The sequence below is a fragment of the Eleutherodactylus coqui genome, chromosome 8 (genome assembly GCF_035609145.1).
Source record: "Eleutherodactylus coqui strain aEleCoq1 chromosome 8, aEleCoq1.hap1, whole genome shotgun sequence".
NCBI classification, from domain to species: Eukaryota; Metazoa; Chordata; class Amphibia; order Anura; family Eleutherodactylidae; genus Eleutherodactylus; species Eleutherodactylus coqui.
In genome coordinates this window covers 92,033,773-92,057,880 of record NC_089844.1, presented here as the reverse complement: position 1 = coordinate 92,057,880, position 24,108 = coordinate 92,033,773, and the positions used below count along the sequence as shown (strand labels likewise).

General features: G+C 46.8%; 1 protein-coding gene across 1 annotated transcript in view; it reads left to right on the top strand.

Moving 5' to 3' along the window:
• ARL6IP6 (ADP ribosylation factor like GTPase 6 interacting protein 6) overlaps nt 1-23,441 on the top strand; it is a 56,867-nt gene extending 33,426 nt beyond the window's left edge. Inside the window, exon 5 of the mRNA XM_066576016.1 lies at nt 22,940-23,441. Coding sequence (XP_066432113.1) covers nt 22,940-23,015 — 76 coding nt within the window. The 3' untranslated portion in view covers nt 23,016-23,441. The remainder of the gene's footprint in view (nt 1-22,939) is intronic.
• Nucleotides 23,442-24,108: the final 667 nt, after the last annotated feature.

Below are 24,108 nucleotides of genomic sequence, written 5' to 3'. Positions count from 1 at the left end.
ATTGATAACCTAGCGTCAGTATAGGTCATCAATAGTTGATCAGCCGGGGTCTGGGACTCGATACCCCAGATGCTCAGGCGCCCCACTGCTACACACTGGGGTATGAAGCGGAAGCTGCTGATATGATCACAATGTAGGGGTTGGCGCCTGTAATTGTAGGCTGGGGTATAATTAAAATGGATGGGAGCTTCAGTTACCTGTGTCAGCCACTAGAGGTCAAAGCAGCAGCTTTCGCTCCAACCCCTCTGCATTGTGCTCTGATAGTGGGCGCTCGATCAGTTAGGGTCCTGAGTGGTAGACCCCAACCTGATCAACTATTGATGACCTATCCTGAAAAATCCCTTTAAGCAAATTGTTCTTGACCCGTACTATGCTTTATTTTCAGGTTTTGCACATATTTACACGTACGCTCACCGGTTATGGCGGATTTCTCAATTTATAGAAATATACACTGAATGGACACTTTATTAGAGACACCGGCTCTTTCACGATTGGAGCTTCCCTATATGGAAATTAGTCCTGTGACCCCCGGGTATGGGTAGGCATAGTTTGGCTTTGTGTGGCCATGTGTTTCTATCTTTAGGATGAGCCTCTACTCATGGGTCAGTACTATGTGCTTTCTTCCTAGGCTAAAATTTGCCAGCCAACTAGTTGTCCGGGTAGTATAAAAAGGGGGAGAAAAAACCCAAAAAACAATACTAAAGTAACTAGTGCTTACCTCCTAATCGCCGAGAGCTCCAGCAACACCACCCTATGCATCCTCTCCAGTCTTTGTTGACATTGGCTGCAGCGGTGTCGTGCTTGTTTAACCCATGTAACCTCTTTAAACTATATACATTACCAGAGACATCCCATATACAGAGCGGTAGCAATCAGCTTCTCACTTATACCAGCTGAACATATATAATTTATATACAGGAGATACCCAGGTTATACCAGCATGCTCCATATCACTATATACAGGGAGATACATAACTTATACCAGCTGAACATATATAATTATATACAGGAGATACCCAGGTTATACCAGCATGCTCCATATCACTTTATACAAGGATATGTAGAACTTATACCAGCTGGACATATATAAATATATACAGGAGATACCCAGGTTATACCAACATGCTCCATATCACTATATACAGGGAGATACATAACTTATACCAGCTAAACATATATAGTTATATACAGTAGATACCCAAGTTATACCAACATGCTCCATATTACTATATACAGGGAGATGTATAACTTATACAAGCTGGACATATATAATTATATACAGGAGATACCCAGGTTATACCAGCATGGTTCATATCATTATATACAGGGAGATGTAGAACTTATACCAGCTGGACATATATAATTATATACAGGAGATACCCAGGTTATACCATCATGGTTCATATCATTATATACAGGGAGATGTAGAACTTATACCAGCTGGACATATATAACATTGTGCAGCAAATTTTTAAAAAACTTTCATAACAGAAAGTAATTGATAAGTTTCTGTATAATAAAACCTGCTGATTCCGCTGATAACATTGAATACTAGCAGCACGTCTCACTTTCAAGTTACGAACCATTTCCTTAGTGATTTAAGATGATAACAGTTTGGACGTGCCGTAATATTACTATTTGACTGTTTTTGGTGGACAATGACGCTTGGATCTTGACTTCCTCCTGAAAGAAACATAACTTTCCCTCAGTAAGGCTGCATTCACACGAACGTATATCGGCTCGGTTTTCACGCCGAGCCGATATACGTTGTCTCTTTCTGCAGGGGGGGAGGCTGGAAGAGCCCAGGAGCAGGAGCTCAGCTCCCGCCCCCTCTCTGCCTCCTCTCCACCCCTCTGCACTATTTGCAATGAAAGGAGTCGGGGGCGGGGCTAAGTTCCGGGAATTAGCCCCGTCCCCGTTCCGCCTCTCCCCATTGCAAATAGTGCAGAGGGGCGGAGAGGAGGCAGAGAGGGGGCGGGAGCTGAGTTTCTGCTCCTGGGCTCTTCCAGCCTCCCCCCCCTGCACATGAGGACAACGTATATCGGCTCGGCGTGAAAACCGAGCCGATATACGTTCGTCTGAATGCACCCTAAGAAACAGCAAAAGTCACTCATTATAGTCCGATTCTACTTCCCTTTGTAGGGGTCTTTGATGACTGAGATGTCTTGTATGCGTAATATGCAGCGAAGAGAACCCATTGATTTCAGTGGTTCGTTCACATGAGCGTAAATTTTTCGCACAATGTACAATTGTGTGAAAAAATACACAGCATGACCTTGTTGGGGCGTATTACACACTGCAATAAGCCATTGAAGTGAATGGGCGGGCACAAATATGCAGTGAGTACGCAGGAAACCTACTTATTTGCACACCATTTCAATGAGCCTGTCTACGTGCTTTTTTGAATGCGCAAATATGCAGTGTATTTGTGCACTTAAAAACACGCCAGAGCAGGTGAAAAACACGGGCGTAAGCTATGTTTGGTTGTGCAAATACATATCACATTTGCATGACTGAAATGCGCTTACGTCCATGGGAATGAGCCACAATAGTGACACCCACAGTGACCTGAGTAGTAACAGTGTTCCCTATATTGGTCTGAGTAGTAATGATGACCCCCGCAGTTGCCCGAGCGGTAATAGTGATCCCTATAGTGGCCCAATAGTAATAGTGATCCCTATAGTGGCCAGAGTAGTAAGTGACCCCCATATTGACCCAAATAGTAGCAGTGTCCTCTATAGTGGCCCAAGTAGTAATACGGGCCCCAGTAGTAATAGTGACCCCTATAGTGGCTCCAGTAGTAAGTGACCTCTATAGTGACCCCAGTAGTAATAGTGACCACTGTGGTAGTCCCAAGGATGCTGCCCACCCAGAGGCCAATAATATCCCTCCCATTGGATCAGGAATAGGTAATCTGGTGTCATGAGGAACAGGTTTTATTGCAGAAGGTATATCTGGATACAGAATTGTATATTTCTGTTTATTGGAGAAACCTTTGGTATTTGTCTATTGAAATAACAGTCAGTATAGTGGTCTCTTTGTTCTCGCCATACCATCGGAATGGTGTTTTGCTCTTGCCTTTCAGCCACTGTGTGAAATGAGTGTTATATGACACAGATGAAGTGCGATGCCACTTCTTATCTTGGTCATCAACCTTTATTCCTAAATACTTGTGATAGGCACACTTTACCAAGGATGTTATTTTCCTCCACTGTGTCTTTGTTGTGAACTGTCTGCAGACATAGCAGAAATTCTCTGGGTTGTTCAGACATCCGCGGCACTCAGCCATATTGTTATTAAATAGCCCCAGTCTAACCAATGACCTGTAAAAACACAGTTCATTAACTACAACTTACTGGTAGATGATCCGCAGTGTTTCCACTACGTGGAAACATACCCTATGTGTTACATAAACCTACCCTTATAGTGCTCAGTCAGCGCGCATTGTGTAACAGTGCTTGTGAAATAGTTGCGCAATCACTTTTGTTATTCTCTTTATTAAGGTTAATGGCGAGCCTACTGGATTAATTGTATGGGCATATTTCCAAAAAATAAAGTGCAACGGCAATTGGATTACATTATTCCCCATAACTGGAAAACCTTACATGGCAGAAAAAAACTAATATCATATTTGAATTCAGCAGACTAAAGTTACTGTAAGCCACCTATCTGCTTATCTATCACAAAATTGTGTTGCACATATGCAGGAGATAGCCAAGCTATACCAGCATGCTCCATATCACTATATACAGGAGATGTATAACTTATACCTGTTGTACATGTATAATTACATCTTGCAAGGCTTTAAAGGGACCACACGTATTGTTTAAATCCACATGCAGTTTTTAATAGTGTATGCAGTTTCTTTAGTCGGGAGGGGTATTGTCTCTCCTTGAGGAGAGCACCTAGAAGGTGAATGAGTAGACTTATAAGGCCATGCATGCTCCTCTGGGTAATATGCAAATAAGGAAAATTGAACAATGTCTCTGCATCGCCACCTATTGGATGGCAGCATTCCTTCAAATCAATGTACAACCCTTTATACAGGTCTTAGCAAAGATTGGGTTTTTAATTCCCACTCTTTAAGACCTGTATAAAGGGTTGTACATTGATTTGAGGGAATGCTGACATTCAATAGGTGGCGCTGCAGAGGCATTGTTCCGCCTTATTTAGCTGTTTCTTAAAAACACACATACTTTTTGAATACCTCCTGCAGTTTTCTGATTCCTTTTTTTTAAAATTATGGTTCAAAAATGCAACAAAAAACATGAACAAAGCCTAAGGGGCTACAAATACACTTTTCATGTAGTCCAGGAAATGAGTCATGCTTGGAAAGCTTATACCAATGGGCTAGATCATGTATGTAAATTTGTTTTACAGCTGTATGCAGCACGGTTTAGGTCCAGGTACAGGTGCGGGGGCCAAACTGAATTTTTGCACCCAGGCCCCTGAGCCTTTAGCCATACCCCTGGTAGGGGCTAAATCGAAACTTTTTTGTAGTGTGATAGCTGCAGTCCACAGGAGTACATTGAATTGCACGCAACTTGAATATCCTGTGGACTGCAGCTTGTCAAAATAGGAACAGTTTCGCTTAAAAAAAAATACCACCCATAATTAAAATTTGAGTAGACTTTGTGTTACTTTTACCATAGTGGCACTTCTACAGTTTCCTTTTCTTCACACCCGCAAACATGGGAAGGGAGCATGATTGTTGGACATCACTCTGCAGTCTGCCTGGGGCTAGTCCCATAATTCAGGTTTACCCAGTTGCTGTATTGGAGGATATCAGCTTGTGATTCAAAAATCACAACTACTGTGAAAAGTAGGCATCCAGGAGCGGTCATGCCTTCCGACCACCAATGAACCTTTGTTGACAGTGAGGTCTGTAGGGGCCGAAACAATTTAATTTGGTCACTGCTTGCGCAATTATCAATATGAAATTCCAAAAATAGTATCTGACCTTACAATGGAGGTCATCATTTGGAAGGGAAAATAGTGTTGCATGCAGTGGATGATTTGAACAGAGCCTCTACTGCAGTGTGAACTGAGCCTAGTTCTGTACAGAAGTCAATGAGAAAGCAGAGAAGCCCGCTCCCCCTGTGCAAGCACGACATCCGGACAATGTTTTGTTTCCCGTATTCGGCACCAAATGTTTACAAACACTTAGTTTGATGTCAGGGACCACACAGCAGCATTACATGACAGATACTAAAACTCCAGTCAACTTTTGGTATGATGAAGCAGCTGCACAAACAATTAGGAGGAAATAGGAGGGGACTAGAGATGAGCGAACGTACTCGTCCGAGCTTGATACTCGTTCGAGTATTAGCATGTTCGAGATGCTCGTTACTCGTAACGAGTACCACGCGATGTTCGAGTTACTTTCACTTTCATCTCTGAGACGTTAGTGCGCTTTTCTGGCCAATAGAAAGACAAGGAAGGCATTACAACTTCCCCCTGCGACGTTCAAGCCCTATAGCACCCCCCTGCAGTGAGTGGCTGGCGAGATCAGGTGTCACCCGAGTATAAAAATCGGCCCCTCCCGCGGCTCGCCACAGATGCATTCTGACAGAGATCAGGGAAAGTGCTGTCTTGCTGGAGTTGCTATAGGGAGAGTGTTAGGAGTATTTTAGGCTTCAAGAACCCCAACGGTCCTTCTTAGGGCCACATCTAACCGTGTGCAGTAGTCTGGAGGCTGCTTTTTGCAGTGTTGCACTTTTTTCTTTTTTTGTATATCGGCCGTGCAGAGCATTGCGCCCTGCAGTAATTATACATAGCCCAGGGCCAGTAGTGGTGGTGAGGCAGGGACAGAAGACATATTTATTGAATATAGGCAGTGGGCCTTTCCAAAAACATTTGGGAAAAAAAATCTATTTGGGCTGCCTGTGACTGTCCTCAGTGTACTGGGTCTGTGCTGGGGGTAGTTGTTCTAATTCATACGCAGCCAGCTAAGTGTTACAGCAGGCTTGCGCAAAATTATTTCCTGGCTCTGTGTTGGCTGTTACATCACCGCTGTATTCCAGTCCACAGTGCAACAGTTTGCAGTTATTTTACATACTCCAGGGCCAGTAGTGGTGACGCAGAGAGAGAAGACATATACAGTGTATATAGGCAGTAGGCCTTTCCAAAAACATTTGGGAAAAAAAATCTATTTGGGCTGCCTGTGACCGTCCTCAGTGTACTGGGTCTGTGCTGGGGGTAGTTGTCCTAATTCATACGCAGCCAGCTAAGTGTTACAGCAGGCTTGCACAAAATTATTTCCTGGCTCTGCTGTGCGTTCCATAAGCGAAGTCAGCCTCCAACCACAGGCCAATAAGCGGCACATTTAATTACAGCGTTCTGTTTCTGCACTACTGGTAATACACCATGCTAAGGGGTAGGGGTAGGCCTAGAGGACGTGGACGCGGGCGAGGACGCGGAGGCCCAAGTCAGGGTGTGAGCACAGGCCGAGCTCCTGATCCAGGTGTATCGCAGCCGACTGCTGTGGGATTAGGAGAGAGGCACGTTTCTGGCGTCCCTACATTCATCTCACAATTAATGGGTCCACGCGGTAGACCGTTATTAGAAAAGGAGCAGTGTGAGCAGGTCCTGTCGTGGATGGCAGAAAGTGCATCCAGCAATCTATCGACCTCCCAGAGTTCTGTGCCGTCCACTGCTGCAACTCTGAATCCTCTGGCTGCTGCTCCTCCTTCCTCCCAGCCTCCTCACTCCATTACAATGACACATTTTGAGGAGCAGGCAGACTCCCAGGAACTGTTCTCGGGCCCCTGCCCAGAATGGGCAGCAAGGGTTCCGAATCCTCTCCCACTGGAGGAGTTTGTCGTGACCGATGCCCAACCTTTTGAAAGTTCCCGGGGTCTGGGGGATGAGGCTGGGGACTTCCGGCAACTGTCTCAAGACCTTTCAGTGGGTGAGGAGGACGATGACGATGAGACACAGTTGTCTATCACTCAGGTAGTAGTAAGGGCAGTAAGTCCGAGGGAGGAGCGCACAGAGGATTCGGAGGAAGAGCAGCAGGACGATGAGGTGACTGACCCCACCTGGTTTGCTACGCCTACTGAGGACAGGTCTTCAGAGGGGGGGCAAGGGCAGCAGCAGGGCAGGTTGCAAGAGGCAGTGCGGTGTCCAGGGGTAGAGGCAGGGCCAGACCGAATAATCCACCAACTGTTTCCCAAAGCGCCCCCTTGCGCCATGCCACCCTGCAGAGGCCGAGGTGCTCAAAGGTCTGGCAGTTTTTCACTGAGAGTGCAGACGACCGACGAACAGTGGTGTGCAACCTGTGTCGCGCCAAGATCAGCCGGGGAGCCACCACCACCAGCCTCACCACCACCAGCATGCGCAGACATATGATGGCCAAGCACCCCACAAGGTGGGACGAAGGCTGTTCACCGCCTCCGGTTTGCACCGCTGCCTCTCCCCCTGTGCCCCAACCTGCCACTGAGATCCAACCCCCCTCTCAGGACACAGGCATGACCGTCTCCTGGCCTGCACCCACACCCTCACCTCCGCTGTCCTCGGCCCCATCCACCAATGTCTGTCAGCGCACCGTCCAGCCGTCGCTAGCGCAAGTGTTGGAGCGCAAGCGCAAGTACGCCGCCACGCACCCCCACGCTCAAGCGTTAAACGTGCACATAGCCAAATTTATCAGCCTGGAGATGCTACTGTATAGGGTTGTGGAAACGGAGGCTTTCAAAGGTATGATGGCGGCGGCGGCCCCGTGCTACTCAGTTCCCAGTCGCCACTACTTTTCCCGATGTGCCGTCCCAGCCCTGCACGACCACGTCTCCCGCAACATTGTACGCGCCCTCACCAACGCGGTTACTGCCAAGGTCCACTTAACAACAGACACGTGGACAAGCACAGGCGGGCAGGGCCACTATATCTCCCTGACGGCACATTGGGTGAATTTAGGGGAGGCTGGGACAGAGTCAGAGCCTGGGACCGCTCACGTCCTACCCACCCCCAGAATTGCGGGCCCCAGCTCGGTGGTGGTATCTGCGGCGGTGTATGCTTCCTCCACTAAACCACCCTCCTCCTCCTCCGCAACCTCTGTCTCGCAATCAAGATGTGTCAGCAGAAGCAGCACGTCGCCAGCAGTCGGTGTCGCGCGGCATGGCAGCACAGCAGTGGGCAAGCGTCAGCAGGCCGTGCTGAAACTACTCAGCTGAGGAGATAAGAGGCACACGGCCCACGAACTGCTGCAGGGTCTGACAGAGCAGACCGACCGCTGGCTTGCGCCGCTGAGCCTCCAACCGGGCATGGTCGTGTGTCACAACAGCCGTAACCTGGTGGCGGCTCTGCAGCTCGGCAGCCTCACGCACGTGCCATGCCTGGCCCACGTCTTTAATTTGGTGGTTCAGCGCTTTCTGAAAAGCTACCCACGCTTGTCAGACCTGCTCGGAAAGGTGCGCCGGCTCTGCACACATTTCCGCAAGTCCCACACGGACGCTGCCACCCTGCGCACCCTGCAACATCGGTTTCATCTGCCAGTGCACCGACTGCTGTGTGACGTCCCACACGGTGGAACTCTACGCTCCACATGTTGGCCAGACTCTATGAGCAGCGTAGAGCTACAGTGGAATACCAACTCCAACATGGGCAGCGTAGTGGGAGTCAGCCTCCTCAATTCTTTACAGAAGAGCGTAGAGCTATAGTGGAATACCACAAATGGAAACCTTAGCGAGCATCGGCGATATACAAAAACGCTCGGGTCGCCCATTGACTTCAATGGGGTTCGTTATTCAAAACGAACCCTCGAGCATCGCGAAATTTTCATCCCGAGTAACGAGTACCCGAGCATTTTGGTGCTCGCTCATCTCTAGAGGGGACCCCAAATTTCAAGAGAATGTTGGACCTAAGGGTGTCATCTAGTTTACTAAATCTATTTTCAAGTACACTTCAACAGTAAATCCTGAGTTAAAGAAAGGTTGCTAATTCTAGACCCTCATCTATTGTACAATGACACGGACCGAAAATTGGGCAGATATAGCACCCGTTCATTTGGATGGGTGTAGGCACATGGGCTCTTTTTTTCTCAGACTGAAAGTCCCAAAAATTGCAGCATGTCCCATTTTTGTCAGATTCTTGGACATATATAGCACATATACATGAGCAGAGTCCTGTACATCGGACAGGATATCTGTATGTTGTCCGATGCAAGTTGTGCCTGAGAATATTGGGCGCAACTTTCAACTTATCCGTGTGCAAGAAGCCTTAGGCCCGGTGTCACATGGGCGTAAACACCCTTTTGCGGTGTATTTTCACAATGGGTATTGTGTACTTGTGCCCGCATGTGCATATTTAGGGAGGCCACACACGGGCATAAGCGCATATATGCTTACTATCATAAGGCGCACAATCGCATGCTATAGCGCCCATATCGGCGCTTTTTACTGTACTTTTTTGCACTACCGGACCGCTCACATTTTGCGCACCAAAATAGAGCATGTCGCGTCTTTTTCACAGTGCTCGAAATGCAGACTAATTATAAAACACGTGAAGGAACCCATTGGAATCAACAGCTTCTATTTGCTGCACATTGGACACGCAGATTTTGCTTTCGCAAATGCACCCACCTTTACTGTACGTTTTGCATGCGCCAAAATACATGCAGCCATTCTCCCATTTATTGAAATGGGCAATTAGTGTAATTAGTTCAATATGTGCTTTTTCACTGCGCAAGGAAGTAGAGCATGCTGCGTATTTGCACAAACAAAATGCGCACGCAAAATGCACTTCTGTGAACAAACCCATTGAAATCAAGGGTTCTAATTAGAGATGAGCGAGCGTACTCGTTAAGGACAAATACTTGAGCGAGTATTGCCTTTTGCGAGTACAAAAAATGGCACATACGAAATCGGCGATAGGTCTGGATCTATCTTTCGACCGATATACATTGGCAGCTCCCATGAACTCCTATGGGAGCTGGAAAAATAAGGGGAGGAAGGGAGTTTATTAGCATCCAACATAGGGAAAAGCTTACAGGTGCCTCTAGTTAGACATTTGAAGCAATTTTGAGGATTTATGCCGAGTGAGGGGTTTACGAGCTGCGGTGTATTTTTTCGCTAATACGTCACACCCGGCCGTGTGAATGGATGAGAAAACACTAATTAAGATCGGGACTTAAGCGCGTCATTTCTTCATTCACGCGATTTAACGGCGCTTGCGGGCGACCGCAAAAACACATAGGCTTGTGTGAAAGAGCCCTTTTAGTGTAAAACCAAGATCGCATTATTGCTTCTACTAATTGCATATTATTACTTGGTTGCTACTAATTAACATGTTTCTTAAGGGACCTTTCACACATAATTATACCGCAGGACGCAGCCAAATCAGTAGCTGCGGAGTTCACACCAAAAGCTACAGGTCTAATGGCGGTTTCTGACCGGCATAGGCGCAACTACAGCATGGAGCATAGTTGTGCCTGAATGAAGTTTTTCTTTGGCTATTCAAACTCTGCGCCATAGCGCAAAAGTTTGAAAAAAAAATTGTGTGAAGACAGGTGCCGCCCGATCTCCCCCCCCCCCCCCCCCCCCGTAGTATTCAGTAATACATAGGGCAGGTCCTATTTTTGCTTGGCCATACAATTAACATGGCAACAATTAAATTCGTGGTTTCGTTTTGTCCCGTTATGCGTCCGTGCCTATCATGGCCGCATAACGGGAGTAAACCACATTCGTCTGAAACCGCCCTAAGTGCGGATTTTGATGCAGAATTGCAGGCAGGTCTGTAGCCATTTTCAATGGGATACATACATTGTCATTAGAGATGAGCGAGCACCAAAATGCTCGGGTGCTCGTTACTCGGGACGAACTTTTCGCGATGCTCGTGGGTTCGTTTCGAGTAACGAACCCCATTGAAGTCAATGGGCGACCCGAGCATTTTTGTATATCGCCGATGCTCGCTAAGGTTTTCGTTTGTGAAAATCTGGGCAATTCTACAAAGTGATGGGAACGACACAGCAACGGATAGGGCAGGCGAGGGGCTACATGTTGGGCTGCATCTCAAGTTCCCAGGTCCCACTATTAAGCCACAATAGCGGCAAGAGTGCCCCCCCCCCTGCACTGTCAGCGTAAAGATCGTTCTCCTCTGCCATAGCTGTAACAGCTGTGGCAGAGAAGAACGATGTTTGCCCATTGAATTCAATAGAGCCGGCAATACAGCAGGTTCTGACGTTCTGCGGCGCTCCTGCAAGCTCTTGCTCCCTCCTGGTCCACGGCAGAGTATTGCTTTCTGGACGCAGGGCTTGAAAACCACGCCTCCAGAAACACAGCCAATCACAGCCATTCAATGACATCATTGTCATTGGCTGTGATTGGCTGAAGGCACGTGTGTTTCTGGAGGCGGGGATTTAAAGCCCTCCGTAGAGAAATCAATGCTCTGCCGGGAACCAGGAGGGAGCGACAGCCTGCAGCAGCGCCGCAGGATGTCAGAAGAAGTAAGTAATGATTTTTATTCTTTGCTCCACTGTATTGCCGGCGTATAAGGTGACAGTTGGGGGGTCGTCTTATACGCCCCGTCGCCTTATACGCCGGTATATATTTTTATTGTAACACATTTCTGGATGAATTGCAGGGAAGGGGTTATATATTTAACCCCTTCCCGACAATTCATCCTGCAATCGCCGGCAGCCCATTGCTTTCAGTGGAACCTGCTGTATTGCTGGCTCCATTGAATTCAATGGGCAAACATCGTTCTTCTCTGCCACAGCTGTTACAGCTGTGGCAGAGAAGAAGGATTTGTCTTCTATACGTTCTCAATGGGGTCGGCGCTGCTGCCGCCGGCCCCATTGAGCGCATATAGAGAAGATTTATGGCCTTAAGAAGGACCGTTGGGGTTCTTGAAACCTAAAATACTCCTAACACTCTCCTTATAGCAGCTCCAACACGATAGCACTTTCCCTGAACTAATGTCAGAATGCATCTGAGGCGAGCCGCGGGAGGGGCAGATTTCAATACTCGGGTGACACCTAATCTCGCCAGCCACTCACTGCAGGGGGGTGGTATAGGGCTTGAACGTTGCAGGGGGAAGTTGTAATGCCTTCCCTGTCTTTCTATTGGCCAGAAAAGCGCGCAAATTTCTCAGGGAAGAAAGTGAAAGTAACTCGAACATCACGTGGTACTCGTTACGAGTAACGAGCATCTCGAACACCCTAATACTCGAACGAGTATCAAGCTCGGACGAGTATGCTCGTTCATCTCTAATTGTCATACATCCTCAGATCAGAACACTAACTGGGGGCTTCACAGAGGCTGTAAGGCATTCAGAATACAAACCTTTCTAATTCTTTTCCTTATGTACTTTCTGCCCCCACTATTGAATCGGGTGATTCTGGTCTCATCACTCCAGATGATTCTGTCCCGTTGTTCCTCTGTGCAGACAGCATTGGTTTTAGTCCACTATAATCTTTTCAATCTTTAAGTGACATAAATTGCTTATTTCATGGAATTCTAGCATTTAGACCAAATTCTTTCAGTCTGCACTGAGCAGTCCTTGCACTCAACGTCATTCCATATTGAGACACTTCACTTTCTATAGACTCAGATGACTTTCTTCTGTTACCTTGACACAATCTTTTAACTCTCCTATCACCACCTGCTGTTGTGCACCTTTTCCTGCATTCATCATTCTGGCTTTGTAGTGACTGAGTCTTCTTAGACCTCTTCAAAAGTTTTGAAATACCTCCTTTGGTGACTTTTGCATTAGTTTTTTCTTCTACTTTCCTCATAAGTGAAGCTTTGTTCCTACCAAATTACTATTTTACATCACTTTCTGGGTGGCAAATCACCCTTTTCAGTTAAAAAAAATAACATTTTTCTAATTTCTACAAATCTAATGAATCAAAGGGGAAAAAAATTGACAACCTGATTACAATCACACAATGCAAAGTTCTACTGTCAGCTCTTATATATGACCCTGAGAGTTGAATGCTATTGTGACCTCTATTGAAGTAATCACTTAACTGAGCTGATACTCAAAGGGATATTGTAGCCTTATCAATCAGATATGCCTAATTACTATTCGATGCATTGGAGAAAAAAACCCAATGCGAAACACTTTGTCAGGGTTGGTTAGGAATGAAAGACTGGAAGTCCCTAACAACCAACCCTCTCCCTTGTCCCTACCTACTTGCCCCCCTGGGCTAAACACCAGGGCGACAACTGGGTGGCGGTCCCTACTCTGCACTGATGGGGACCCCAGGACAAGGACAGGAGAAACCAACTAACAAAGAAACAAAAAGTACAAATAACAGCGGACTAGAGCGCCTGATAACCAACAAAGGACAAACAAGGAACAGACTAACTCCAAGTCACAGCAAAACTGGGTCAGCAGACTGGGAGAGAAACCTGAGCAAGTGTTAGCTGGAGAACAAGCAAACACTGGCAGGGACTGAAAGTGTCTGTGGAGCTAAATACCAAAAGCCCCGCCTAGGTCGGGGCGGGACTTGGTGACACGCTGGCCAGTAATGCATATAGACCGGCCCTCCTCCGACCGTGCCCCCTAACAGGGGAACTCTGAGCCCAGCTACAGAGGCCCAGCCCCGCCCACAGGAGGGATGTATTTCTTCAACAAAGATTTATGAAAAACATTATGAATCCTCCATGACTCTGGTAACGCCAACTCAAAAGCCACTGGATTGATGACTCTGGTAACAGGGAAAGGTCCCACAAAACAGGGAGCAAATTTCATTGCGGGGACCTTTAATCTCAAATTCTTGGAGGAAAGATACACCAACTGACCAACTGAGAAGGAATCCAAGATGGTGCATCTGTTGGCACCACCCCTTAACATGCCTCTCCTGGTCTGTTCTGAATTCCGTTGGACCTCACCCCAAACCTCCTCAAGCTTGGCAATTCTAGAATTAGCTGCGAGATTCTCGGAAACCGAAGAAACCCCCAAAGAACATCTGTGGTGATAACCCACATTACAGAAAAACAGCGAGGTACCAGACTCGGAATTGCAATGATCATTAATGGCAAATTCTGCCAACACCAAAAATTCTGCCCACTGCTGTTGCCAATCGCTCACATACACCCTGAGATACTGAATAAGTTCTTGGTTCATGCGTTCTGTCTTCCCATTAGATTCTGGGTGAAAGGCCATGGAGAATGGTAACCCTACTCCCAAGTTCTTACAGAACGCATGCCAAAAGCGGGCCACAAATTGTACCCCCTGATCTGACACAACATCATCGGGGATGCTATACAACCGTACAACTTCCTTAATAAAAATGGATGCCAATTTAGGAGCCGACGGTAACTTCTTCAATGGCACAAAATGAGTCATCTTAGAAAAACGTTAAACTACCACCCATATTACCGAATACCCTTGAGAGATGGGCCAATCGGTAATAAAATCCACGGATAAGTGCGACCATGGTCTAGATAGAACAGGCAGTAGTATAATGAGCCCCTCAGGACGTCTCCTGACACTCTTCCCATGAGCGCAGGTGGTACAGGCTTCCACAAAACTCCTGACATCCCGGACCATCCGCGGCCACCAGTACAAACGTTTGCAGAATTCTAACGTACTACGGATTCCGGGGTCCCCTGCTAAGACCTATGCATGGACCTCCTCGAGCACCTGCAACCGCCAGGTATTGGGTGCAAAAATCTTCCCTTTGGGAAGAGAAACTGGGGCCGCAGCTTGGGCTGTCAAAATCTGATTGGATACGTCTGACGTCAAGGCTGCCACCACTATCCCAGGCGACTGGATCCCCTCAGAATGGGAATCTTCCAGCTCTGGGGCTCCAAAACTACGGGATAAGGCATCAGCTCTAACATTCTTAGAACCTGGAATGTATGTAACTACAAAATTAAAGCGTGCAAAGAACAAAGTCCACCGGGCCTGTTACGCGTTTAGATGTTTGTCAGACTCTAAATATATCAAATTTTTATGATCAGTAAATACTGTAACTTGATGCTTAGCCCTCTTCAGAAAATGTCTCCACTCTTCAAACGCCTATTTGATAGCCAATAATTCTCTATTGCCAATATCATAGTTTTTCTCCGCAGGACCGAACTTCCGGGAAAAGAAGGCACATGGTTGCAACTTGGCCAGAGAGCTGGAAACCTGTGACAAAACCGCCCTCACACCATGTTCGGACGCATCTACCTCCACCACAAAGGGCAAGTTAAGATCGGGTTGTACCAGTACAGGAGCTGACGAGAATGCCTTCTTCAAACTTACAAAAGCCTTTATCGCCTCATGTGACCAGTTAACCAAATCAGCGCCCTTCTTGGTTAGGTCAGTCAACGGTTTGGCAACTACAGAAAAGTTCCTGATAAACTTACGGTAAAAATTTGCGAAAGCAAGAAAGCGCTGAAGTGCCTTAAGACTGGTCGGTTGGCACCATTCGGTTATGGCACGAACCTTATCAGAATCCATCTGTATGGCGGAAGGAGTTATCACATAGCCCAAAAACGACACCTTCTGCACCCCAAACTGACATTTCTCCAATTTGGCAAACAATTTATTGTCTTGTAGGCGCAAAAGCACAACATGTAAATGACTCACATGAGATTCCCAATCAGGAGAGAAAATTAATATGTCATCCAAATAAACCACCATGAAGATCCCAGAGATATTGTGAAAAATGGCGTTCATGAAGCCCTGAAAAATGGCCAGAGCATTGAATAATCCAAACAGCATTACTAAACATACAAAATGTCCGAACGGGGTATTAAATGCGGTCTTCCATTCATCCCCTTCATGAATTCTAATCAGGTTGTAGACTCCCCTGAGATCGGGCTTGGAGAACCAATAAGCCCCCACAACCTGATTGAGTAAATTGGGGATCAGTGGCAGCGAGTATTGATTTTTTTTACAGTAATCATATTTAACGTTCGATAATCAATGCAGGGTCGGAGACTGCCATCCTTCTTCTCCACGAAGAACAGACCGTTCCCAGCAGGGGACTCAGAATGACGTATATTGCCCTTGGCCAAGCTCACAGTTACATACTCCTTCATAGCCTCACGTTCCGGCACCGTAACATTGTAAATCCCCCCTTAGGGATCTTACTTCTAGGGAGGAGATCAATCTTGCAATCCCACTCCCTGTGAGGGGGTAAGGCTTCCGAAAGCTGTTTGGAAAATACATCTGTGAATTCTTCTAAATACTTAGGCAGGTCGGCCACCTCACAACCAGAGGAATACAACTGGACAGTTGTCTAATGGTCCTTGCATCCCGTGTTCCACTGTATCAACTCGGACGCCGCCCAGTTAATAACGGAGTTATGTAGTTGCAACCACGGTAACCCCAACACGACATCAACCGATGGCCTTCCATCACCAAAAATGTACAGATCTCTGAATGTAAAGCTCCCACCGAGAACCAGAGTTCCAGTGTAACCTTCTTTATCAGCCCTGCCGCCAGCAGGGTGGCATCAATTCCAGAGACCTGTAAATTGGGATTTAAATCTCGCAACACGGAAGCTATAGACTTAACAAACTTGAAATTCGCAAAATTAACTGCCGCCCCCGAGTCAACAAAAGCGTGACCAGAAATGAGGCAGGAACCCAACAGAATGGAACAAGGGAGAAGCAACTTGGAAAAATCCAGAAGTACCTGAGCTCCTAGGCGATCCTTCCGGAGATCGTCTAGGAGCGGAAGTTTTCCTGCTGCCGTCACAGGTGGCAACAAGATGTCCAGGGTCCCCGCAGTAGAAGCACAACCTGTTTCTTTGTCGGAAGGCCCGGCGCTCCGGTGCTGCCATGTATCCCAGTTCCATCTTCTCAACCTGGTTGCCGGAGGAACTGGGAAGCTGCTCTTTACAGGCTGCGGTGAGGTTCTCTGGTCTGGTGACCCTTCTAGCCCTCAGGTGCCGGTCAGCCCATACAGCTAACGTCATTGCTGTCTCTAACGTCTTAGGCTCTGGGTGACCCAACAGCAAGTCTTTTACTGACCCAGAGAGTCCGGTCAAAAAGAGGTCCTTTAAGGCTCGATCGTTCCACCCTGAGTCTACACAAAACTGTCGGAATTGTGAACAAAACTCCTCGGCCGTACTCTTACCCTGATGCAGGCTAAATAATTTAGAAACCGCATAACCTGCACGATCAGGCTCATCGTATATATGACCTAAGGCAGTGAAAAAGGCATCCACCGACTGACGAGAAGGGGAATCTGATGGTAATGAAAAAGCCCAATTCTGTGGGTCCCATCTTGGTCTGGAAATCACAATTCCAATCCGCTGATGTTCTGACACCAAGGAATGTGGGCGCAAACTAAAATATAATTTACCACCCTCACGGGACGCAAAAAATGCCTTACGATCACCAGAAAAAAAGTCAAGTAAAGTCGCTTTAGGTTCACAAATGGGTATGGGCCCTCGTGATACCATTGCTGAAGACCCCGCCACTGTTGGTCCTGGTGCGAGAGGCAAGCCGACAAATCCTGTACCACCTCAGTCAAATTCTGGACCTGATTTATGACTGCTGTAACAGCCTTCATAATGCGCAGATACTCGGGGTTCACTTTCAGCCCTGAATCTTTGTATGGCCAGTGTTTCTGGTCGGTTAGGAACGGAAGACTGGAAGTCCCTAACAACCAACCCTCTCCCCTGCCCCTACCTACTTGCCCCTCTGGGCTAAAACCCAGGGCGATAACTGGGCAGTAGTCCCTACTCTGCACTGATAGGGACCCCAGGACAAGGACAGGAGAGACCAACTTACAGAGAGACAAAAAGTACCAATAACAGCGGACTAGAGCGCCTAGTAACCAACAAGGAACAAACAAGGAACAGACTAAAACCAAGTCAGAGCAAAACCGGGTAGCAGACTGGGAGAGAAATCTGAGCAGGTGTTAGCTGGAGAACAAGCAAACACTGGCAGGGACTGAAAGTGTCTGTGGAGCTAAATACCAAAAGCCCCACCTAGGTCGGGGCGGGACTTGGTGACACGCTGGACGGTAATGCATATAGACCGTCCATCCTCCGGCCGCGCCCCCTGACAGGGGAACTCTGAGCCTGGCCGCAGAGGCCTCGCCCAGCAGCGCCACGGACCCCACGCCAACCCGACCAGGCGACCCCCGGGCAGCACCACAACGGCTCCCGATGGTCCCGGACACACCGCTACGCCCGTGCTGTGTGCCCCCTCCGGCAACCACAAGTCTCCTCCTAACACACACAAGTGATGTTTCCAAGCTCTTCTGCTTTATTGTTCCATTGCAAGAGGTTATATAGTGTGGCATCCCTCATAAAGTAAACAATTCAAAGTTTACATCATGTGTGATACTTCTCTCTTAGTAAAACATTACAAAGGTTAATTATGAGAAATCTGCATGTTCAGTATCTCAGACCCTGTTAGTAAAACTTCACTGTTTTTTTCACACATACTTCTTGCTATGCGCACAGCACACATATTATTGTACATAACCTTACTGTAAAAAATGTAATTCAATACTTTCACACCTCATTGGCTCTCTAAACCTTTATGCTCATTAGTCATATTCTAGTCAAGGACAGCCAGTTCAGATCAACCTGAGGATGTTGTGCTTGCTTTTTCTGGTTATTTAGCTATAACTTTGGATAGAATTCAGATAATGGAACCAACTTTGTTGCATTATATTCTACAGTAAATTACCTTTCCGACCATTTATAATTTTATGGTATTATTAAAAAAAGTGGAGTTATGAGCCATCAAACATCAAAAATGCACTTTTTTCAAAAGTTTTCCACCATTTTGGCCACTTGTGTTACGTTCACATGCAGGTCTTATTCACCTGGCCTACACGAACGCAATATAATATATTTAAGGCTGGAAGGGAGGATTAAGGGATATACACACGACCAGACAATGTTCACATGAAACATAAACCATGTGTCCTATCACCTAAGAAAGAAGATGGTTACACCAAACATAAACCAAACATGCAAGAAACAAAGGGAAAACAGGGACACAGACCCTATACCAGTGATAGCGAACCTTTTAGACACCAAGTGCCCAAACTGCAACACAAAACCCACTTATTTATCGAAAAGTGCCAACATGTCAGGGGGCGGGGCTTATCACGACGTATGATTTTACCCCCGTCAGTATAAAAAGGACAGGGCCACTTCAAAATAGACAGGGTGCAGCTTTTGACTGCTTTTTGGATGCGGAAATGCTGCGGAATTTGCCACGGTAATTACTGCCACGTGTAAACATACCCCAGCGGTAATAGTGACACCCCACAGTGGCCCGCTGTAGTAATAGTGCCCCTTCCCATATACGTACCCCATCCTCCTCTACTCCACTGCTGATCCCAGGTACACACTGTGACATCAGTGTGTGCTGCCGGACGCCTCCGGTACTGGTGTATCTTGTCACCAACGGAAGCTAGAGGTGTGACAGGGTTTCCATGCAGGAATGCCCGTCACACCCCTAGCTTCCAATTGGCGACTTGCAAACAGGTTCTAGCAGCAGTGTGTGCCAAGCTTTTTGCCTGGCCTCCAGGGTTACGCCAGTGCCCCCACACTCATGACACAGCGCTCCTGGCCACCCCTGCTGCTGACACTGCACTCCCAGCCTGTCATGCTCATGACAGTCAGCTCCCGGGACCCCCTTCACCCTGTGGCCGCTGTCACTGTACTCCCCGCTGTCCCCCTCAATGGCAGTTGTGTCTGACCATGTGCCCCCGCCGCCACTGTCCTCCCTGCTGTTAGCCTGCATGCCCCCGCTGTACATGTTTCCTTCGCGTCGGCCCAGCGGAGACACTGACAGTGGGGGACCAGTCCCGCCGGCGGACACTGAAAGCGGGGGACCAGTCCCGCCGGTGGACACTGACAGTGGTGCAGCAGGCATGGAATATGGGAGCGCGCCAAGGACACTGACAAGGCAGAGAGGGAAGACAGTCAGGGAAAGGTGAGGGAGTACGCCGAGGACATGTCTCACCTGCCATTGGTCCCTCCTGCCCCTGCCGGTATTCAGTAACATGGTGAGCGGCTGATGGCTCTGTGTGCCAGCAGAGAGGGCTCTTCGTGCCGCCTCTGGCACGCGTGCCATAGGTTTGCCACCACTGCCCTATACCAACACCAGAGGTCAAATACTTACCAAATGTACAAATACACAAGCAGATGGTAATATGAATAAGTATGAGGTATTAGTTAGTATTTTGGCAAAAGTTGGCAAGCTCACAAGCTCGTGTCAGGGGTCCTCATTGTCTTGTGAATCCCTACACTAACAAGACAACTAAACCCAAGAAAGGGAACTTTGCCTACAAGCAGGAAGATCGACACTGAACAAGACATTGTTCACACCAGGTGTCTGCACACCTGCAGACACAGGGGACACCCACTAGAACCCTATGCATACATACACCAAAACAGACATATTTTAAGCATCCACACACAGAAGGGGTAGAGCGTCAGATATCACTCATCTGACAGAGTAGGGACTAAGGTATCAGACAGCACCCATCTGTCATCATAAAGGACATCTGATGATCTGGAACAACACCTGGTAAGAGAACAGGGGCCAGCAGAACATGTGAACAGGGGAATCAGGTGTCCAGACCATCTTCAAGGAGTGTGTGGGAGAATGGCTCAAACAAGCCTTACAGCATGCACGACTCCAAACACCAGATTTCTAAGAGGGAAGGGATGCGGAATGGATAATGACCAGTGCCTCTAGCAGGAGGGGCTGGTACTTGTGTGCATAGACCCATGGTGATTGGCTGGCTGGAGAACTCCACACCATCAGCCAGCCAAATAAATAGCATAATCTTAAGGGCTCCTACCCACTTGTGTTTTTTTTAACGCTGCTTTAACTCTGCGTTTTTTTAACGCAAATGTCATTGGGACTTTCTAATGTTAAAAACGTATCGCAATTTTGTACTTTGCGATATTTTTGCAATGTGTTTTTAACATTAGAAAGTCTCATTGACATACATGTTAAAAAAACGCAAGTGAGTAGGAGCCCTAAAAGAAATCTGTCACTAACTTTAAGCACCAGCAAGTAGGACTCTTCAGAATGCTGCGTGTGCGCACTCCCATTCATCTCTATAGAATGCCAGACAGGATGAAAGAGCTATAAAAAACCAAAGTGAGGGCATATTCACACAAGTGTATATCGGCCGTCGTGTTCACGGCTGGCCAGTATACGTGACCATCTGATGCATTGGATTCAAATGCATCAGTTCACACACACGTATTTCCACGGCGTAAAAGCGCTCGGTCGGTGTTTTTACGCCGGGCAGGAAAGATAGCCCAGGAACGATCTTCCTGGCCGGACTATGGCCACTGCCATAGACTCCTTTGGGAGCCAATGACAGCGGCCAAAGAAGAAAGGTGGGAGGGAGTTTAGCAGCATGACTGCTAAACTCCCTCCCCCTTCTCTCCTCCTCTCTTCTCCCCTCTGGCTGTTTGCAATGGGAGGGGGAGAGATGGGGGCAGAGCTAATCCTTATTCCGCCCCCCTCCCATTGCAAACAGATGGAGGGGAGGAGAGAGGAGGTGAGCTAGGGAGGGAAAGGGGAGACAGCTTAGCAGAGGTAAGCTGTATCCCCCTGCCCGATGGCATATACGCCGAGCCCTTGCACCACATGGTAGCGTATATCAGCCAGCCGATATACGCTTGTGTTAATAAGCCCTGAGGCACACAAAGTATTTAAATGTGCTATTTTATGTTTCTTGTATACAATATTTTGCTAACTAAACTTTATTTCACTTTTGATGACATTTTAAGAAAATTAGGGCAAAAATGCATTTATGCTATTAAAGAGGTTGCCACACGATTTAAAATTGCCCCACCACCACTCTGTCCTTCCTGTTTGCTGCTGACCAGGACATGTGACTGCTGCAGCCAATCACTGGCCACCGAAGTGACCTTCTATAGTCAATGATTGGCTGCAGTAGTCACATGTGCTAGTCAGCAGCAAACAAGAAGGACAGAGTGGTGGTGGGGCAATTTTAAGTTGTAAGAAAACTCCTTGAATTTGGTCAGTGCTCTGGCATTCTGTACATTTCTTTTACGGACTTCACTGTGCGGGATAAATTTTGTGATATTTTAATAGTCCGGATTTTTATGTACACCTCAATAACAAATATGTGGGTATTTTTAACTGTTTAGATTCTGGGGATGAGAAAAATGGGAAAAGGGTACGCTTTTTGGAACTTCTAATTTGTTTGCTGTTTAAAAAAAAACTTTATACATTTTTTTTTTACATTTTTTTGTCTTCGCAGGGGACTTGAACTTGCGACCATTTGCATTATATATTGCAATACTTCAGTATTGCATTATATAGCGATTTTTGATGTTGCCTATCAAGCTCTTCCACCAACGAGGTATGGAAGGGGGTCCCCCATCCTGCTGACTGTTTAAACTCACAGTCAGCTTTGACCATGGCATCTAACAGTTAACTGCTGCCATCAGAGCCAACTCTGATGGTGGCAGTAAATAGCGGCTGTCTACTGTCAGATAAAGCTGATAGCTGCAAGGTATGGCACGGACTCAGCTCCCGAGCTCACTCCATGTACCCTTCATGACCGCATGACCTATATTTACATTAGACGGTCATGAAGGTGTTAAAGGGGTGATCTGGTTTATAGAACTCAATTTTAACTACGCTATTAGTGAATTTCAAGTTTACTCTGCTTATCATCGGGCATCCTCTGTAGCAAGAAGTGATTGTTCAGTGCTGAAGATCCCCCATGTATTGATTTTTATTGATATTCTATCACACAAGTGTTGACGAGGCGCATGTCCACTAGTGAAATAAGTGAAATATTTTTTTTCTCCTTTTTATACAATGCCCTTCATTGTATAAAATGTATAAAAAAGTGGTGGCCCTTGGAAGGTTAGGACAAAAAAATGAAAAGGAAAGGAAAAATCTCTTAAGGCTAGGTGTACCTCGGTCAGGTAACGGTTAATCTTGCTGCCGCTGTACAATGTTCACATCTTTATAATCTTTCACCAGCGGATGACTTCTTGACCTGAACAAAATTCATCTCCATCTCCTTTCAGATTTCATCTTCCTTCGTCTGCTGCTGTGTTTGTGCCCCCCACCACCACCCCGGGGTCGTCTTGTACAGAGCTTTAATGTGAACCTTGAATTACGAACACCAGTGGAGCCGCTTCCTAATTAACCCGACTGTTCTTAATGGAAAGTTTGTGACCTCCTAAACTTGATGCACTTTGTACATAAATTAGCGATTGAGAGTTAATAGAGTTCCGCTATGCCTTGATCTTCCTGTAGAAATGTCATTGTGACGAGGACGCCGTGGTATTGAGATTCTGCGGCTAAATATTGGATGTATTGTAGTGGAGCCATGTGGAGTTACATACATAATGGCTACTATCTGGGCTCGTAGACCGCCCAACTACATAAGAGCGCTCAAACACGGTGCGGATCTCCAATGCAACTGTGGAGACATTTCCGAATTGCTGGGCCACGCCTGGACTCATTATATTGGGGCACATTTATAAAGGTTGTATGCCAGAATACTGGTGTACAAATGTTGCTAAATTTTGGGCATGCACCATTTTTGCTTGACAGCCCAGGTCATCCAAATTATGCCTACCTCTGTTTAAACTGATTTTTTTTTGAGTAATTGAAAAAAAAAAAAACAGGAAATGGTTAAACCATACTTACCACTCTGATAAACTTTTGCACCCCAACCCATAAGCCTTTAGCTCCGCCCCTGCCTGCAATACCAAGCCTGGCCACTACAGTGAGAACAAAGCTGTCTGCTTAATGCAGGAATCAGCTCAGTGCACAAGTGCATCAGCAGAGAGCATCTGATTGGCAGGGGTCCTTTGTGCAAACAGAGCATGAAGGCTGTCAGAGGTCTTGTGCTCCTCTTTGCTCCCATGGTTCTGCTAATGGAAAGTCGTTCTGACATTATTGGGAAGCACTATTGAAGATACACCTTAGTATTGATTGAGGAGGTCATTATACCCCATTGATATTTTTGACAGTTGAGTTGTGTTATAGGTTGGAAAGGCAACTGGGTTTTTAATAATGGTCCTTTAGCTGTTTGAAAATGGAATAATAAAGTAAATATTTTTACAATTGGGATACTTTAATGTAGGATTCTTTTGCTACTAGTTGCTCCAGCAAAAACCACCATGCGGCACCCAGAAAGAAGACTAGGAATTGGTCAAGAAGGTGCAACAAAGGATAATAAAATTGG